At 32.5% G+C, this 21,995-nt stretch overlaps 1 protein-coding gene across 7 annotated transcripts in view; it reads right to left on the bottom strand.

Annotated features, from left to right (window-relative positions):
* Positions 1–21,995, bottom strand: part of LOC122719703 (peripheral plasma membrane protein CASK) — a 238,805-nt gene that overhangs the window by 130,480 nt on the left and 86,330 nt on the right. Inside the window, exon 1 of one of the 7 annotated variants that reach the window (XM_043945750.1) lies at positions 16,780–18,121. The exons of the other annotated variants lie outside the window; for them this stretch is intronic. Coding sequence (XP_043801685.1) covers positions 16,780–17,622 — 843 coding nt within the window. The 5' untranslated portion in view covers positions 17,623–18,121. Of the gene's footprint in view, positions 1–16,779; positions 18,122–21,995 lie in introns of those variants that run through there. 7 annotated transcript variants of the gene reach the window in all.

Raw genomic sequence — 21,995 nt, 5'->3', positions numbered from 1 at the left:
CCGGGTTCTGCGAAATTCTCTTCCGCTTTGCATAACGGTAATGTATTCTATTGAGGCTGACCAGAGCTAGTAACCCAACAACCCAGCCCTGTGTTTTAAATAATGGCCGGTGCCCATGTGGGTGGCGGCTATTTCCCCTCGTGCCAAATTACTTGGATTGTACCACTTAGAATTCTGAAGATGCCTGACCTGCCCAAACGATTAAGAGTTTCGTGGATATTTGAATATGGGGAAGGAGGGGTATGTGTGTATGTGCAGATTATGGATATATGTTTTATGGATTATATATCGTGGTTAAAACGTAATTTTCTCGCGAGATTTTAACGTATATTTTAGAAATTTATTGTTGTAAATTATTAAAATTCATCATTTTATGATGGTTTCTAACAAAGTTTCGAATGCGCGTGTCTTACTTTAATCTCTTTAATATGAAATTATTCTAACGTAGTTGTTGACAATGTTTCTATTCCATTGTTAAATAATTTTCTTTTTGATAAAAGAAGTATGTTAATTCTAGAAAAATGGATGACAACGATGAAAGATTTAGAAAATATGAAAGCTAAGTTTTCCAATCTAATTCTAACATTTTTTTCCCCATCCTAGTTTTTCCATATTGAATAGAATGAATATTGAATTTTCTTATGAACATCGATCTGTAATAATAATAATAATTGTTCGATGGAACGAAAGAAAGCTAGAAACGAGATATTTTCTTCTTAATCTTTCTATCTCGTTAATAAACGAAGAAAGTGTAACGATTATCGAAAGATTTCTCCTCGACCGTTATACTTTAAAAAGTTTGAAAAGAAAAGACAAAGAGAGGGAGAGAGAGAGAGATCTGATTTAGCGCTATTTACTCAACCGTCCTAGGTAAACGAGGACGTCGTTCTTCTCGCGAGAAAAACGAAATCCCTCCATCTTTTCAGTGAGGTGCAAATACCAGATATTCCTATTCAAAGATTTTGTATTCTGAAATGTCATGCTGCTTTGTGGAGAGAGCAAACTTGCAGCTTGAAATTACTAGGGGCTTGAGTAATAAGAGCTGCACGGTTTGATTCATTTCTGTGTCAAAAATATGACACTTTGGTTGCTGAAGATAAATCTGATGAAGATAGACGATTTAAATTATTTAAATAAAACGAATATGAATACTTTAATTTGTATAATTTTTAATAATTAAATATATCTGAAATATAATTTTAAAAACTTTCAAATTGTAGACATCATAAATAAATTTCACTAATTTCTAACTAAATTTTTTCTAATTTAATTAATTTGATTAATTTTTGAATTTGATACAAAATTAAAATTGCATACAATATTTTTCATTATAATTTGAAAATATATAACAGCATATTTTTATCCAAAAAATTATTCTAATAATAAAATTTAATATTTAATAACATTGGATTGAGATATGCATAATCTTCATATGTCGATATGAAACTATTTTGCATTACTTTATAGATTGCTTTATGATTAAACAAAAAGTTAAATTGTTAAAATATGAACTATTGTCGAAAGCATACATTTCTGTCAATTAATGGCACTTCTAATCTCGCACGTTCTCAATAGCAGTTGATGCATTATAAATCTATGGACGAGCGTTCATAATTGGCAACATGATAGGTTCATAACTCGCATTTCCGACGTTCGATAAATTTCCATCCATTTCTACAATTAAAGATGTCAAAATCAGAGGAAATTATGATTTTTCAAAAGAGAAGCAATACTTACGAATGAATAGTAAGATTATTAAAAAATTAATGATTTTAAAATATTCATATTCATTCAATTTTATATTTTGCAATATCTTGAAAATGAATATTAATTACATAAATAATTATCAACATAAAAAATTTGAAGACAAAACTTATCTATATTAAATCAAATTTATTAATTCAATACAGGATCTACTTTCATTTTATTATTAAAATTATAACAAAATATCTAAATTCAAATTAATATATTCTCTATGTATATGAAGCTCAATGAAAGTTATTACCAAGGCAAGAAAATAATTATAACGATTCATAAAAGCAGAAAGAAAAAAATTGAAATCTTCATTGGCCATTTTTTCCGATCCATTTTCATTATAAACATTTCACATCATAATACATTACATCTGCAATAAACAAGGAAAAATGAAAATTGGATATGGAATCATTATTAAAAACTTCAATAAAACTGACCAACATATACAGAATATATCGAATATACACCGTTAAAAATTTATTCTTAAAAATTTTCTTCTAATTTCGAATCTGTATGCTGCTACGTTCCCTAAAAATGAAAATTCTGTAGAAAAACTCTTGATTAGTTTTCGTGAAGCGAATGGTTGTATCTCAATCACGATGAAGACACGAACATAGGAACGTCGTCCAATTTCAGAAATTGACAGTAACGACCGTCATGAGTGTCTTTTAAAGGTTTACGGCTATACGTCGTTTTACGAGTGGAGAGATACGTAACAATCAGATCAGATCATCGTGCAAAGAGTTAAAATTTATTTCGAACAACACGATCTATAAACCATGCTTTTCACAGTATTCCATCATAAAGAATTTATTAGAGACTGATTGCTATGATTGAATTAAATAAATTTGAAATACAATTGAAGGATTCGTTACAAGATTCACATAAGATCCATTATAACTTCATAATTTGATTAAATGTAAGAAGATTTTATGTAAGATGATTGTAGATAATACTTGCAGCATTTGCATAATAATATACGATGAAAATTTGGTAGGGAAAGTTTAAATTTATTGAAGACTAAAAATTTTGTAATATTTTTTTAGAAGAAAATGAAGATAGATAAAGGTAAATGGCATTTTTTTATATAGATTGAAATTTACTAAAAAATAAATATGATATATTTGTATTATGACGAAGGAAATGAATGATACAATGAAAATGAAATAATTAATTAGAAATTCAATAGAATTGATATTTAGATTAATAAAAATCATTCGACAATTCTAATGTTAAATAATTTAAAAAGTATAATAGATTAAATTCGTGGAAAATTAAATTATAATTAATCATTCTCTTCAGAGCTTTCCACTTATTTAAATTCCTTTAATGAACGAATTAAATCAGCTTAAACAATGCGTACATTCAAATAATAAACATAATTGATGTGATATTCTGATTACAATCATAGAATGGAAATTCGAGAAAACATACATACAAACATATATATTTATCACCACTGAAAATTTTAATTAGTAGAAGCATTATTTATACACATACAATCCTGCATTACAAAGGAAATTATAATTTTCTCCATTCCAGATTACTAATAAAGCTTTAATTATTCCAATATAAGATAAAAAGATATATAAGTTTAACTAACTTTGATTAATGGCATTATAGTTTATTCAGTGTTCATTAACGATTACCATTTATAATTTATTTTATCACATGTGTTTACACATGTATCTTCGATACGATAATTTCACAATCATGCATATTCTAATCCCTTTTGAATCTCATGAATATTCAATAAAATCAAATAGCACACGTAAAATATCTCAATCTGTTCTGTTAAAAAATTCTTTTCTCTTATCTAATATTTTTTTACCTAAAAAATATTCCGTCCATAAAATATTCTGAATAATAACCTGATATAATAATACATATAATACATGTAATTTCCTATACATGTTAAAAAGATTTTTTAATAAAACTTATATTCTCTAATAACTATACTCTAATTTTTAATTATTCTTTCCTACTTTTACTTATTATAGAATATACTTTTGATTGAAACATTATACAACACTATGTTCTACTCAACGTCATCGAAATTTCCCTGATAATTTTTCATCCTATATTATCGGTCTATCATCAAAGGTATCTCGACTTCTTAGTAACCAACCCATTTAAAAAATGACGATCAAGGAGGTTTCTCGTGCACTGCTTTCTAATTGCAACTGAAATATCCGAACCACTTAAAGAGGCTTGTATTGATTATGGAAATGTAAGTTTCCGCTTGCCGACAATCCAATTCACATGGAGGCTAGACGAGACGCATTAACTAAAACGAGTTCTTTCTCGTCCCTTTCGAGAAGCATAATAGCCACGATGATAATCAACGTTAATTGTAGGGGTATTGATTGAACGTTAGGGTTTCTAGGTGCCGGAGAGATAGTGATACTATGAGCAGTATGCAAGATATCTCGATGATCGTCTTGAAGTCATTACGCGCGTATAAAGGGATTTCGTCTTCCGCTATATTGGCGATATATAGAAGACATTGTGTGCAAGCTCTTGATTGTGATGGAAATTTATGGAATCCTGAACTTTGTAAATGAAGACTTTTTGTAAATGTGAATGGATCAACTGGTTTATTTTCAGTATAGATAAAGCATTTGAAATATTGAAAATTTTTAAAGCTTGAAAGTTTTATTATTTTTTAAGAAACGTTGATTATACAAAATATTATAAGTAACGATAATTTTTTCCCAGAAAAAAATGGTATATAAGATGAAAAATGTTTTGAACGAAAGTTAATTATTTTTCATGGTGGAAAATTTATTACATATTTCGATGTAAAAAAATTCCAAACAACTATTTTCGTTTGGTAAAACTTTAAAGTGATCCTTGTTTGGGAAATTTTTAATATCTAAATACGTAGCTTATTGAAAGTTGATTATAATTTTTGTTTCAAACATTCTTTTCTCGTATTATTGAGAGAACTTGAAAAATGGCGGACATTAAAACGAATATCCTCTATAATGTATAAGATACGACCTACACGAAGTTATTGCGAAAGCTCGACCCATTATAATATCTTTAATATCGTCTCCTCTAAAGATTGAGACAGAACGTATTAAGTCCACATTTTATGCCTTTCCCACCTAAAACTCATTCTTCTCGACAATAAAGAGCATCCTTGGCTATTTAAAAGCGATTTTCCCTAATTCATTATTATATCACGTATATAGCTAAAATAGCAGGCTATAACTTAACAATTACGGGCAATTTTCTATCCCATTAATTCGACGTAATTGCAATAACGCAATAATTTATAATATAATCAAAAACTGTAGAGAAATAAATCTGTCGCGATGAAAACGATTGTAACGCCGCATTTCTCTACTTCCAACTTATTGACAGACTAACGAAATTGTATGGTAGGATGGATCCTGGAAAGCTGTATATCGAAACAGTTAGTTCGCGTGGACAATAATTAGCTCTCGAGGGAAAAATGAACGACGGGAAGTGCTTAATTGCTGACCTCGTAGACTGTTTCTGAAATTGGTGTTCCCGGCAGCTCGCTAACGAGAAAATGAGAACTGATAGAGAATGAGCCACTAAACTTTGCCACTTCGAACTCCACGAGTTTATTCGTGCGAATCATTCCCTCGATTCGGTATTATTGCAAACCGGGATAAAAAATTTCCACGAATGACGAAGTTTTGCTAGGAGAGAAAGAAGAGAAAGAGGAAATATCGAAAAAAGTGTAGGAATCATTGTTGGAAGGGTTGAAAAACCAATAATAATATAGATAAATTGAATGGAATAGTAAAAGAATTAATTGGAGATTGTAATATGACACAGTTAGAAAATTGGAGGAATATTAGAAATATATCTAAGAAAAGTTGTAAAAATAAAATAGAAATAAAAAAATGGAATGTAATATTGTGTATTACATTGGTTTATTTGCATTTTTGAATATCGATTTATTTAAAGGTAATTGAATTAGCGTAGGTAGGTTCGAACAAATGTAAATTGATATTATTGATGAAGATTAATTTATGTAGTTACAGGGATTAAATAGTGAGAATATGAAATGAAGAACGACTTAAATAAATTTATATGCTGTGTGTAATATATTTGCTGAATTACGAAGTCAATTAATTCACAAGTTAATTAAACACGCGATATAATTACAGGCAACAACATACAGCAATAATGTGTGATGAACATTTTAAAGAAAATAAATTCTCTTCTGGAAAGAGATAAACAAATTCCCTTAATTACTTCGTTTCTTAATTATTGAAAATTCAAAATCGACAAAAATATTTTGAAATGCAAACAAATTTAAGATCATCTTCTAGCTAAATACTTTATATTAAAGTGGAACAACTCAACCAAACATTGTAAACACATTCATGTTCATTAATCATCATTTCAACATTCAATTTACAATTATTATACAATATTATCTTAATAACAGCAGGTTGATTGAGTCCAAAACCCCGAGCAAAATAGATTCTACAACTCCCAGTCTCGTAATTCCGGAATCATTCGTATTTCCCGACTTCAGCAGAAAATATTTGATTAAAAATTGCCGACTACGCTCGTACCTCGCAAGATAATTAACCCATCCTCGAATACTTCGAACAAGATGGAACGGAATAGAACTGGTCGAGAAAGGAACTACGTACCTATCCCCCTGCGTGAAATCCTCCTACTCGGTCTCCAACGATCGTTAAACACGCGGTAATGAAAGGAAAAAAAAAAAAAAGAAAGAAAAAGAGAAAAAAATGTTAAAAATTTTCGACCACGTTAGACGATCGGAAGAAGAAGAAGAAGAAGAAGAAGACGAGGCAAACGTCCGCATTGTCCTGGATTTCCCGAGATTGCATTTTGAAAAATAGGTTAGGGAATTAATCAGAAAGAGAAGAGAGAGATGGCATAGAAGTCAGCGGGGAATCGTGGAAACGGTCGTCTGCCCGGATAACTTTTACCTCGAGGGACAAGAGATTAAACAGCCAGTAAGCCGAAATCATCGTTTCAAGGGGACATATTGAAGATCAGTCGCGCTGCTATCGGGGTCAATGCGGCACAAGTAATTTCTGGATTATATAGCGGCTGTAATCCCTCCTACTGGCGTAATAACATCGTTTCCCGTAGACCGTTATCCGGCCCCTCGATTGTAACGTTGCTATTTATATATAATCACGATGAATTCCTCTAATATCGTATTTAGTTTCGTCGGCATGCTTGGCCGCCTGTGAAATTTTAAGCGCGAAGAGGAACACGAGGGATGGGGTTGGAGAACGATTCACGTGTCCTGTTACGAGTTTCTCAATTGCAAAGGAACCACTTGACGAAGCGATAGCGACGTTCTATCGAGCCGTTCGTGGAATACGAAGGTACGATTAAATTTTCAAAAATCGGATTGGAAGACATCTTTGTTCAGATATATAAAATTGGATTTTGTTGTGATAGAAATAAATTCATAATAAAGGGATGAAATAAGAAAAAGAGGTTTGTGCTTACTTAATTATCCAATAATGTATTAGTATTATATAAGTATTATATAAGTATTATATATATTATAATTAGTATTATATAAGTATTAATTACATTTTAATAAAGAAATATTATCAATTTCTAATCTAATATCAAGATTTCAATTGAACTATGTTAAGTTATTATATTTTAACAGTTTAGAAATGTGATTCTCGATCAATATTAGAGGGATTAAAATATTTTTAGATTATATATGTGTACTGTGAGTACTGTGAGTGTTTAATTCGTCTAATAATTTGACTATCTATTTCCAAAACTGATTAAATTCGATTTGTATATTTGTTGACGATCGAGCAAATACAAATCGATATATTAACGTAATTATAATTATGATTGAAGTTTGAAGATACGATGATCGACGGCAGTAAATCAATATTAACATAAACTGATAATTTATTAAATTATCATTGATTAGAATGAAATTTTCTTTCCTTTATAAATATTCCTATATTCAATTTAAAAAAAAAGGACTAATTTATTCTTATATTATGTTCAATGACTATTTAATTGATCACTCACATATAGAATTCCTATATTCAATTAAATAAATTTTAATTAAAGTGAAATATAACATTTCCTTTTCCTATATATTCAATTAAAAAATAATAATAATAATCCTTCGTTTCTACTTGTATTCGCAAAGATATTTTATTTCTTTCAATCAGAAAATTAAAATCTGAAAAAAAAAAAAAATATCAGCGCATACTCTCTACAGAATTCTTGTGGATTATTGATAAACCATGTCTTCTCCCTTGTGGGCATCATACCTCCAAATTGGAGGACTACTAAAATTTATTCAAGACTTCGTGATCGTTGGGTAATAAATTTCATTAAGAACATGATCGAAAACCTCTGACATCCATTAACCAGATGATCCATCTGATAAACTTTCCCTGTAGATGCGCAATTTATTTTGTCTTCGGCGGTATAATATAATCTTAAATGATTGGTAAAGCACGATGAAGAGTTATAATGTATAATTCTTCGTGGACTTAAAGATGAAGTTGAACAGATTATAAATTATATGGCTCATAAGTTAAGCAACTTACAGAGGAATTCCCCCAATAGTTCATCTCGATCCGTGAACTTTCTGTTGCTCGTGATAAAGGCGGGAAAAAAAAAAAAAAAANAAAAAAAAAAGAATAACTCGAATATAAAAAGTCATCAATTCAGGAAGCTTAATGTCGCTTTTCCATTCTCCCGCGAATCTATTCCATGACTCCATGGCTCTTTCTTTTTTCCTCTCATTGTCAAAGGCATCTCATCACCTTTTGTGCGATGGATATACGTGTATTATAGTGGCACGGCAGAGTTACTTATTACACGAGCAGTTAAAACGAAAAGAAGAGCGTTAACACGAGTGAACGACGTTACCAAAGGAGGGAAAATTTTTTCCCTGCCGCTTAATTTTTCTTCGCGAACAAGTTCCACGGTTTTCCACGTTTTTCACCGCGCGAACTCGATAAAACAGATGCCTTTTCCTGCCTCGAAATCGGCTCGAACGAAAGAACAAAGCCAGCAAGAACAATAGACATTTCCTTTCCCTTTTTTTTTTTTTTTTATCAATTAAGTTTACTAATAAAATGGAATTTTATATTCGAAGAACGGATTGCCAGTTCGTCTCTCTAAACAGAATTATACCTTCTACAAATGAAGTATTCAACCGAGAACAAAATTGAACGAACGAGTGACACACATTTCTCTATGGTTCTCTATTATTTGTTTGTTGAGTCCTTAATTTATCAGTATAACGAAATATTTATTTCTTTTGAATTTAACTTCTTTTGTCTTCATCAACTCGTCGTTGATATAATGTACATATGGAATAAATAAGTAGACAACAAATATGGAATAAATAAGTAGACAACAAATATGGAAATATTTTGTGACGTTACTAATTGTAGTACGTGTAGCATTATTCTTATCCTTCGTTTAAAATGAATCTCATTTTAAATGAGATAAAATTAAATAAATGAAAAAGAAATAAAATAAAAAGAAAAAATTACTAAAGAGTAAAAGCTACATATGAAATAAAAATGGCTATACGTATTAAAAACTATATGAAAAGTTTTTATTGTATACTTTCCTTTTAGTATAAATTGTTATTTTATGTTAATTCTTATAGAAAAAACATCTTATCCCTATTAGCATTTATTATGCAGCATTGAAATATTTTATTATATCTACTTTATGTATATGAAATTAGTATTTAATTTCTAATATCATCCATTAAATTTTATCTCATTTTGAATTCTCAAAATGACATTAAGGAAAAAGCAATTTGCTATATATCATATATAATTGTATATCAGGAATACTTTGATAAAATTTATAATAAAACTATTACAATATTCCAAATATTTACAAAAAAGTACAGTATTTACAAAAGTACTTACAAAAAAGTACATAAGTTTAAATTTGAAGAAAATGCTAAAAAATAATTTTTATTCTAATAATTATGTGATTTTTTAAAATAGGTAAGTACTTGAATTAGCCTGAAGAAACTATAAATTCAGAACACTAAAGTGTTATTAGAAAAAACAAATAAAATTTTACTTGAAAAATAATTTTATATTACACGAATATAATAATAATCAAACAAATTATATTTCTTTTTTCTTTTTTCATTTCTTAGAATTGTAATCGAAATTCTAACTAAAATTGGATAAATATATCAATAAAATGAAGAAAATTCATCCCTTAATACTCTTGAAAATGGACTTTTCGCTTCATCCCTAAAGTCAATGTACATTGAACTGAATTTCGTAGATACTATAAACCAAAAGGTGCACAAGCAACGAACCATACTTCTTACACAATACCTATAAAGTATATCCTTTAGCAAGCTGTTCGGTGCATGGAAGTCGGCCATCGATTAAACCTTTTTGTGAAAGAAAAGAGAGAGAAAAAAAAAAAACGATGAAAGAAGTGCAAACGAGCAAGACTAAACTACATCTGACGTGTATTAGATGTTTTCCTGCTATAAACTAACATGGTTATCTCCATTCTTCTCTATTTCAGATGAAAAGTCCTTTTATCTCGATGTTTCAACGTTATCTCGTTGCAACTTTTGTCTGTAGGCGCTTGTTACATTCTTAATAAGATCACGTAGCTTGAGCTCAAAATAAAGAGCGATGTAAGTCACTGGAACGTATTGACTATGTTTTATATATTTTCTTTTATGGAGATATCTAAATATTTTATTTCTACATGCTGCTGATAATAGAATTAGAATTTTAATGTAAATATGTTAAAAGTGAAATAAAAATAAAATGCGAACTTGGATGATTTGTATAGTGGAAAAATATTTCTGTCTAATATCTACGTTTTTTTTATATATTTTTAATAACAATAATTTTTCAATATTTCTTATTTATTAATATTTATTTCTTTCATTTTATTTTATCTCGTTGAATTTAAAAAAATATTAGATTAAAAATTTTAAAAAAACTTTATTATTAAACTAATTACTATTATAAATCTATCGCTATTAATGGATTATAAAAGAAGATAATTGTTTGAAAATTTCAAAATGAAATTGTTATTTATTTACATATCTTAAAATCAATTACTATTCTAAATGGAAAATTAATAATTTTTATACCGATTAAAATCATCGAGATTCCAAAATTAAAATAATCTAAAATTTTTAAAAGATTGATCTTATAGCAACAAAAAATCAACCTATGCATTTTTATTTCAAATATTTTAGGTTTTACCTAAATCGAACATAAAAACAAGACATCATTTAATTAAACTTGAAAGAAAATATAATGGTCACATTAAAAAAAGGTAATTAGAGAATGTAAATTTTTATAAAAATTTTACCATAAAAACGAAGTATTTCAAATGAAACGTAATACCTTAAATCGAGATTACGCTCGAAATTAAACTGCTACAGTTTCATTGCTCCGTCGTAATGTGCAGTTACGGTTTCTTTGATTTACTAATATCCTTCGTGTGTGCCGAAATTTTCCACTCTTTTAATTTTTAAATTTTTTCGTTCTATCCTTTTTTGCAATTTACGTTTATATTTGTTAAATCTCGATTTAATATCATATATTTGCAATAAATTTCTGCAGATATAAATATATCTTTTAAATTAAACTAGATTTATTTTTTTTTTTGCATTTATGTTTTAATAACAAATTAAAACATTTTAATTTCTGAATAATTCTAATGTTCAAAATTTAAAATTTAACTTTAATTCATCTTTATATAAAATTCTCTTTTGTTTGAAAAAATTGTTAAACTTCTAAAAGTATAATCAGGCATAAAAATATTCATAGAAATTTATGTCTTATTTTATATTTTTATATTTTAATTAATTAGCTTATAAATATATATATGATTTTTTTATGAATGACAATGTAATTTTTTACATCGAGACATTATTTTATCATAAATTTTTTATAAATATTAATAGCACCAATTCCTTTTTTTTTTATACTCCCTATATTTATAAGTAATATAAAATTTAATATAAATTTAATATAAAATATCTAATGTATGTAATTTCACATTTAATGTACGTTCTTTGTACTTTAATGTATGTAATTTATAACATGCAGGATTATTTTTTAATTAATCAACAAATCCTACTTCTTTTTTAATTAAATTTTTACATACATAAACAACAACTATATCATAAGTATCATTTGCAATGCAATGAATACTTAATGCAACATTAACTCATAACATAAGTGTTATTATTCTACTCAATGTGCAAATGTCTAATTAAATAGTGTTTGTCATTCTTATTCGCATTTCTCTAAAATAAATCGTTTCAGAAAATATACATTTATCTTTCAATTGCGAATAAACCGATGAATGAAATCCGCTTAGGATCTTAAAAGCACTTAGTTATAGAGATGTGCTCAATTACTCGTAATCTTGGATGATTCGAAGTTTGCTTTGAAAGGAAATATTTTCAGACTTTTATTCGTTAGATTCCCTGATTGTTTGTAAATATCGTGTAAAAACGATATTTTAGATAAAATCTTTCTTCTCTCTGGAGAATATCATATCGTTTCTATTTCGTTTATCGATCTTAATTTTCATAAAATAAAGATAGAATTTGTTTTAGAGGTTATGTCCAAATTTCTGATCGTATAATATTTCGTTGCATATAATGTTTTGTGATTTTAGTTCTATATGGAAATGCGAATATTCTCCTGGATCAGATAAAGATAGTTTCGAATAGTTTTGACATTACACATATATGTACATATTTGGATATGTTTAAACACATAAAAGAAATTTGAAATTATAATTTCAATCGGATTAAATTAATCCATTATAGTATATATATCGAAATAATAATAAGAAAAATAAAATTTAAAATTTGAAAAAATCAAAAATATATATTATTAAAAATCAAATTAAAAATAATATATATTTTGTATTATATCGATATCATTACAAAATATTTTTTCTATACATATATACAATCATTACTAATATATAATATATTACTACTATAATTACTAGTATCATTAGTATCGCATAAATTCTTTGAATCTATACATCGAAAAATTGTTCTCAACTACAAACGAATTTTTTTTTCTCTCGTTCATAAACTCGTTCCAAAAATAAGTATTTCAAAAACTAATAATCCCATCCCATAACTCGCAGCCTTTACACCCCAATAAATAATTCTTCAATTCTCGCCTAGGTTTTTCTCAAACAACTGCAATTTCGCTTACATAACCTATAACGCCATGTAACTCTTAAAGTTAATCTCGAATTTTCAATCACCCTGTGTACATACACGTGAAATATCGAAAGTAGCATTCATCCAATCCCGATATCACACACGATAAAGCGATCCATCCTGTAAGCAAATGGCGCACCGCAAACCATTATCGTCGCAGTGAAGCCCGAGATCAAGCACGCGTCCCAATCATTTCCCCTATATTATTAACCCTTCATTGATGCACCATCCTCCCTCCGTTGATATATTGTTGGATACGCATCAATGACGTAGCGCGATGCACAGAAGGGGTTGAAGCAAGGGGGTATCAGTTGGAATTGGAACGCGAAACGTTATCGCGTTTCGCTGTAGGGAAAGATATTTCGGGGAGATCAGCGGCTTAAATCGGCGCTCGATATCGATCGGTACGCCCACGTCCCGTTCTGCACATACACATGGTATTTGCATGTCAGAGTGAATCCCCCTACGACGAGATGCTACCTGAACAGCGCATACGATATCCATCCGCCCCGAAAATCGGCGAAACTCGTGAAATCAGTACACCATCCCCTCCTCCTTCCCTCCTCCCTCGCTCCACTCTGGCTGCGTTTTGTATGTCGGGCACGTAAGCGTGGGCGACACGAAGAGGGGGAAGGGGATGTAAGCGCGCCACTGTGTTCTTTTTCAGGATCGACCGAAGAAATAGGAAGGACACGAATGGGAGCAAATTCAGACGTTACTTGGTAAAACTCTTGATAGATAGAACGTCTTCGATGGAAAATCCGGCCATCGTTGGGAAGGAAGGGGGGGAAACGAAGTGATTCCTCTTGTGAAAGTCTAAGTCGAGGATTTAGAGGGGGATGATTTTTTCAATGGAAATATATGTTCCACGGGAGGGAGGGATAATGTTATTTTTTAGGAAGATTGAATGGGCATCTGTATAGATGCACAATGTGGAAAATATGAGAAAATAAGTTGAATTTTTATAATCTTCTTTTTATATCGTATGATTTATATATATACATATATATGTCATATGGTATTGGTAAGATATCCGATATGTTTTTTATATTGAATTCGATAAGATGATACGGGAAATTGGATCATGATTATGATATTTCATATATATTTTTATCTTGATCTTTTCTGCTCGTTTAAAATCAATTTTTATACAAGAGATTTTTTTTATTGTTTTCTGTTATTGTTTAGTGCTACAATTTTTTCGATCATTCGTTCGATCGAGCACATAGCCGAGAACGAAGAAGTTAAACTTCAATTTTTGAAAGATCGACCGAAAGAAAAAACGATAAGAGCAATTTCGCGTCGGTTTAAATAAGGGAAACTTTTTTAATAATTCGTGGATTTGTGAACCCGCAAGTAGAACGTAATCTTGGCTTTATTTCTTAATGAACATGCCTATAAAAGTTATTCGAGTTTGATCGATATTATATGTGACAGAACATCGATAGATTTGTTTGCTTCCAAGCATCGATAAGTTAAGTTGTAAGAAAGATAAAACGATATTTTCGTAAAACTTTATTCTCAGTAGATTTAAGATTATTGCGTATATACTTTTGATAAATGTGTGTTATCGCGTGACATCAATTACCGACGACGACACACGGATAAAATACGGATTGAACGATGAAAATGAAATGAAACATGAAAACATGGAATTTTTGCTCGAATTTTATGAAATTCATTCCTGTAAAACAAACAAAGGAATAAAATTGAACAAAATAAAATTTGTTATTACTGAAAATATTTCAATATCAATATTTTTCTATTCTTTAACAAATGAAAAAGCGTGTTAGAATAACATTTGATATTGTTACAAATATGAAGTAAATTCTTTTGATTATCGAAATAAAAAAAAAGGGAATTAGATATGATGTATAAATTTTATACAATAAAAAAACGACCATTCAATATTCTACGATTAAAATATCTTCAATTAAAATATAAACTGTGCAAAACAATACGATATCTCGATCAAAAATCTCTGCATTTTCTCAATTAATTGCAGACAGATATTAAAAAGAAAATATTTCATCTCTCCCTAAAATTATCCTAATTCTAAGACAAATAGAAACGAAAAATTACATTCCATTAGACTCTCGTGACACAAAAGCTATTTCGAACACATCTCTTAAGTATTCTAATTCCGTTGGACCGTTTAATTAAACCTCTACACGTAATTCTCAAGTAGCCAATCTCAATATCACTCTCCGCACCATTTCCAACGTGGTAAATGCATAGTATCTATCCTGATAGATAGATCCGTTTAACCAATTCTCTTCTTCACAGTCACTGTCGCAGACGGTATCACTGCAAATACCTTGGTAATCTTATTTAAAAATACCTCAAATGAGACAATAAAATGAGACATATAAAAGAAATTAATTACGCCTGGGATCAGCGTGAATCTGACGCTAAACATTGAAAACATTCATAAAGAAGCAACGAATCCACGGTTACGGGATTGTCCCATTTTCAAGGTAAATGATATTGTTGACTAAAACAAGGGAAGATTTCTTTGCCTGGACAATTATTTTCGAGGTAAAAATTATTTTTATCGTTAGCGAGATTTTTTTGTTTTTTTTATAAGAAGAGATGGAAAAATTTATTTCGTTCGCGATTATTCACGCGCAGAAAATGTATTTATGCATTAGAAAAATTATAATGGTAATTTTGTTGCGAATTATCTTCGCTGTATTTAATTAAACTATTACAAAACAAAAAAGGAAAATGTTAGAATTAAAACTTTTCACCTTGAATATTTTATGTTGAATATAAATATATATGTCGTGCAAAAACGGAAAGATTTTCTTGGTTTTCTTTTTTATACGAGATATTTCGCAACCGTATATATCCGTGTACTATTTACAAGTTTCTGAATAGATATCGATGATATCGCCATGACGAGACTAAATTTACGAACCAGCGAACGGAATGCATAATGAAGTAACTTTTATATATTTCGAAAAATGGTTTTCAACAGGACAGTCGTGGTGAAATTCACGACTAGATGGAAATATGTCTCTCCGTTTGCTTTCTTGTTGAATATATATTCTCTGTTCCACTAGTTACATAAATTTCGAAAATGCATAAAATTTTTTACATATGAATTTCACTCTGTATAGTATAGGTAAAATCTGGTTGGTTACACATTGAAATGTAAAGAACTATTCCATTAAACTATTTTTTTTCTTCCATCTATCTCCAAAATAAAACACATTTCGTTATTGTTAATAAAATTATTTGTAATACAATAAACATCTCTGATTGTTTATCACAAGAAAAGCTCAAAGCATTCGAAACCATTCGAAAGAGAATACATCCAAGATTTCTACCTTTAACGAAAAATCAACAGATTTACACATGCATCTATTATCATATCAAAGAAAATCTGATGGAGAAGGTACACAAACATTTCTTAAGCTCAAAAGACAATACTTCCAAGATTTCTTTAACGACAGAACATGACTCCATTATCATATCAAAGAAAGTCTGGATAAAGAAAGTGCTCAAACTTTTTTTAAACCAGTCAAAAGACAACACTTCCTTCAAGATTTCTATCTTCAAATCAAACCTATTATTATACCAAGGAAATTTTGAAGAAGAAAACATTTGAATATTCCTTAAACTATTCAAAGAACAACATTTCCAAGGATTTCGTCTTTAACAGATACCAGATAACAGATTTAAGAGAACTCTAATTTCGTAAGCCATTGAAAGAACGACGATTCCAAAATTCCTATTTCCAACGATAGACGCACATGTATGCATCCACTATGCCAAGGAAATTGCGGGCTTACCTGATGTTGCGAATGATAATCCACACCACCATTGGGGAATCTATATCGGAAAGGGCTGTGCACGGGGCAGTTGACGCGAAAGGGGCTTTCGCTCGGTAACCTTGGCGGTGGATGGGAATGCGGACCATAGATGACACAGTCCATCGGCATAGGTCTTCCGGGTGCGTGATCGAGAGGCCGGCAGGAATAGTTGACGGGTGGCGGGCGCACAGGCGGATGCTCGATTGGCCGACAAGGTGGCTGTTCAATCGGCGGTCTACCGGGATGCTGCTCGTGGAAGCGATGCTCCAGCATCCGCGATACGTGCTCCACGGATCTACATCCGTGATCGTGCATCCGGCCAAAGTGATGATCGTGAATGTAACTCGCGTGATCCTTCAGCCTGCACGGGTGCTCTATCGCGCGCAACGCGTGATGCTCGATCCCGGCCCTCATCGGCGTGGAAGACATGGAAGAGGACGAGGCTGGATGCTCGACGCTCGATCGCGGCTGTTCCGTGCGTATCTGTTGTTCCATAGGCCTTGCCATCCCCTCGAGCGATCTGCTCGATTGGTGATGATCGACGGAAGCCCGCATCGGATCGGCCGACGGTTGCCTTATCACCGAGTCGATGGATCTCATCGACTCCATCGACCTCATCGCCTCGGTCGAACGCATGCCGTGCTCGATCGGCCGCATCGGCGACGGATCGGTCGATCTGCACGGTCTGCTCCAGCATCGCGGTATGGTGTTCGCGCCGTCGCTCATATTGGCCCCATTCCCACTGGCGGCGACACCTCCGGTAGCACTGCCGACACCATGACCTTGAGCCGGCCAACCGACCGCGTACGGATCCATTTCCATCTCGCGGGGAACAGAGCTGGGTGTACAGCCTCTGCCCTCTCGCCTCCTTATTAGGATCTATCTCGCCACATGGTTCTGACCGGTGAGTATATTCTCGCGTTCATGCTGGCCAACGCACGCCACTGACTTGGCCGACGCGGTTACAACACGCACTTGTACACACTACGCGAATAATAGGAAGAGGAATAGGAAGAAGAAGAGGAACCGCACTCGCGGGATACACGCGATTTAATTTACACGATACTACGGTATAAAATTACCGGGGATGTACGTATACACGACGGAGACGTAATAATACGGCGGGGGAAGAGAAAAATACGAATGGGAGGAGAATACGAGGAGAGGAAACTGGATACGGGAACGAAACGAGTACGGGAGAGGGAAATAAAAAAAAAAGGGGGAACGCGTTGTCACTCGAAGGTAAGGAATGGAAGAAGGGAAGAGACGTTCGAACGAGGAAAAAAGCCGTATGCGAGTGCGGCAGCAATCAGAAGGCGACGCATCGCGATGCTGCGCTCCCTAGCACTGAGCCTCGCGGCCTCGACTGCCGCGCAGTTCCTCCACGCAAACCAACCAACCGACCCTCCATCCACCCACCACCTCACCAACCACCCTTCCACCCCGCCATTCCTGCCACCTCGTCCATCCCCGGTCGTCTCGTACGCCAGTATCGCTACCCCTCACCGCCAGTAATGCCTCTCCTTCATCCCTCTGGACCGCAACGTTCGCCCACATCCTCCCCCTCTGCCCTTCTCCCTTCGTCTACTACTACCCCTCACCCCCACTCAATCGCTACTCTTGTCCTTTTCCTTCTTTCCTTTTCCACGGACAATCTCCGGCTCCATCCTCGGGAGTCGCACACTTTTTCTCATTCGGTTCCTCTCTCCTTGTCCCTTTCCTATTTATACTACGCTCTTTTCACGGACGAATCGCGGTATTCGAATGTTTCTTCTTCCTTTTTTCCCTTTCTTTTGTTTCTTTCCCACGAGTCCAAGATTTTTCCTTCGCGACAAAATAATTCGACGCTCATTTCGAAGGAAGATTAACTTCACTCGTGTTGAAGAAGGCGATTCACAGGTTTGGTTTGGCAGAGTTTCTCCACTTCTCGTGGGAGAAGAGACGAAAATTAGAGTGTCGCGCGCTGTGAATGAAAAAACACAATCGATTTCTCCACGCTGGGTGATACCGCATCATCATTGTGCATATAGTAACCTCGTTTCTCGGTTACATTCAGAATTGACCCGATATCTCTAAAGCGGGCTGATTATGTTCAAGTGTTTGAATTCGATTATAGCATCCGTGTATCGCTCTGTTCCACAGGAAGAACAAGCGCATTGCCATTGTTTTCCTCGATAAAGGACAAATAGGCCGTGCTTACACCCACTATGCTAATGGATACAGATTGTTTCCATAGTTTGTATTCCTTTCCCTGAAGTGTGAACCGATCGAAGTTTGTGGATCATAATCAATTTTGCAAAAGTTATCGTTGTTACGTGTACAGCGATATAACGTGTGCATTGATACATCAAATGCTACACCGTCGACATAATAGAATTTTCTTAAATAATTAATACTCGCGTGATTCCTCTCGATGAACTGCAGTCCGCGAAATTTGCTTTACAAATTAAATTCGATACTGTTTTGCATCTCTCGTTTCGAAATTTTAACGCTAATTTCTTACTTTGGAAATTATTAATGTTCAGTTTAACTTTTTCAAGATGGAATATCTTCAATAAAATTTCACCACACGAAATGTAATAATTTAGAGAAGAGATAAGTTAAGAGCTGAATTTTCGAAATTCTGTACAAAGTTACGAACGTCTTCTTCTTCTTCTTCTTCTTCTTTTTCTTCTTCTTCATTGTTCCTTCTTAGATTTTACTTTATCGAGAGTTCTTTTCAAAAAGTAACCTGGACACACTTCTCAAAAGATAAATTTCTAAAGGGAATCGGTTAAACAAACGTCATCGATCATAAATTGTGCCGAGTCAGATCGAAGAATAATCCTACTTCCACTCCATCTTTTTCAACCCATATCCACACACACACATATTCTATTTATTGACGGATCGTTTGGCCGTTAAGATTTCTCAACACTTGTTGCCTATCTTCATCGATCCATCTTTAATCGCTCTCGCAATTTGATCAGCTGAGAGACAGATAAAGCACGATCCGTTAAGATACAGATCGCTTTAATCCATCCATTCGATCGCGTTACAGTCAACTCAAAATGGAAGCTGTATGAAAGGTTTTCGTTCGTTATAACTTCAACGTTGAATTACGTAACACGTTATCAGTCAACGTCGAATCGTTCCAGTTAATTTCCCTTAATCAGATACTACCATCGTTTCTATTTTTCATCATCATCGACGATGTATGTCTCTCGTTCGTTCGACGAGAACGTGTTTCGCTCGTAAACTTTAGGAGTGAATGTTGACCTACATTATTCTCAACATTTCCAGGACACGGTTCCTAGTTTCAGGCTCGTAACCAAACAGCTTTCCCAGGACTGTGTACATCCGTGTTCCTTGGTTTCGTTGCCACGCGTGAAACAATTCTCAACGGATTTACCTTGGACCAGTTTCTCCGATGGTTACACGTGTCCAACGTGTTGTGCGAAAAAGGGGAAGGAGGGAAAAATTGGCATCGTCGTCACTAGGTTTCGACACTCGAAGGTATGGATGGTCTTCGAGATTCGAGTACCCTTAAAGGACGATCGAACGGGTATTGTGTTCACAGTCACGAAGGAACATTGTGCGCGTTTCGAGACGAGATGCCGGTTCCATTGTTGCCGACGGATCTTTAAAAATCTCACCATTGTTGATGTTTTCGGCCGCGAGAAACTAAACACGCCCCCCCTCTCCCCGAAAACGTGTATTTTCATTTTAAAGTGCACTATTCTTCTAGTTGTTTCCTTCGATCCCCGAATAAACGAAGATAGACTATTTTCCTGTTATTTTTTTTTTTCTTTTTTCCTCTTTTTTCGAAGAGAGATATCGCACAGAGATATCTATGCATGGATGTGCGAATAGTTCTATCGTGAGGTTAGATCTGCGCATAAATCGATATCTACGGTAGACTTAATAGCACCAAGTTTGAATGTATGAATTGTGGTAGTAGTCTCTGTTGTTTTCAAAATTATTGTATTCGTAGAATCGTTGTTTGGTTTGTCATTCAATTTATTATATGCGTATTTACATTTAAAATTATTTCTTTGCAGGATTCATTAGCAGCTTGTTTGATTAAGTTGTTCAAGCTCAGAGACGACAAATTCTTTCTCATCCGTTCTCACGTTCGCAGATTAATGGGGACTTTTTTTTCTGTACCTCGTTGTACGCGTTTTTCTCTTTTTTTTTCTCGAAAGATATATGCGCATCTTTTTATGCGTGCATATCTCTGGTTACAACTAGCTTATATTTCATGGTTAATGTATCCAGATTTATTAATTTCAAGCGTGTTTGCGCGTACATTGATTTACTTTTTTCTTTTCAGAGAAATTTCAAAGTATATGTATTCGTGCTAAAAAAAGGATAATAATATAATAATTTGTTCGATTTACCATTATTGTTTTCATTATTGCTTGATTAATTTTTCATAATTATAATTATAACGTTGGTTCTTGTAGTTATCGTAATCATAAAAATTGACTTTTTACGATTATTACGACGATAACTTTTCTCGCACAGTTATCGAAAGGGTAACGTGGAACTTTAGTGCAAAGTCATTTACGCCCATCTATACTTGTTGGAAGAAGATACAATATTTACGGAGACATTAACATCACTCTCGTTGCTGTATCACGAGCATTATAAAGATCCACTATTTATGTCACGGTAAAACACACTTTCACCATCGTTAAGGTCATTTGAGAACAACCTTAAACGATTTGTAACGATACTCTTTAAACATAAATGCGGAAATGGCAGAAGCTGTTACAAAAGGTCACGTTTTATTAAGATTTGATTCACTTTAGTACTCAATACTTTTTAAGAAATCAACTATCGTGATATAAATTATATCATCTTCACAAGATGCACAAGTTATCAATTTTATACATATATATATTCTTTCGTTAAAAAAATTCACTAAATTTTACTTATTATTTTCTAGAAGAAACTATAATATAACGATACAAATTCTACAATATGAATCTTTCATCACAAAAAATAATTTTTATAAAATTATTTTAAAGCAATATACTATTAAACTAAATTTGTTGACAAGTAATGAACTAAAACTGCGACTAAAAATAAAAATATGTAATTATCTTGTTACTCAAAATAAATAAGGATAATATAATTTTTTTCCTTAAAGTGGTGTAATGATTGGAAAAACCTTTAGAAACGATAAATTTCAGATGTTCTTTTCTACGTAC

Source organism: Apis laboriosa, unplaced genomic scaffold (genome assembly GCF_014066325.1).
Source record: "Apis laboriosa isolate Shangri-la unplaced genomic scaffold, ASM1406632v1 scaffold99_cov153, whole genome shotgun sequence".
NCBI lineage: Eukaryota > Metazoa > Arthropoda > Insecta > Hymenoptera > Apidae > Apis > Apis laboriosa.
This window is presented reverse-complemented; position numbering and strand designations above follow the sequence as displayed.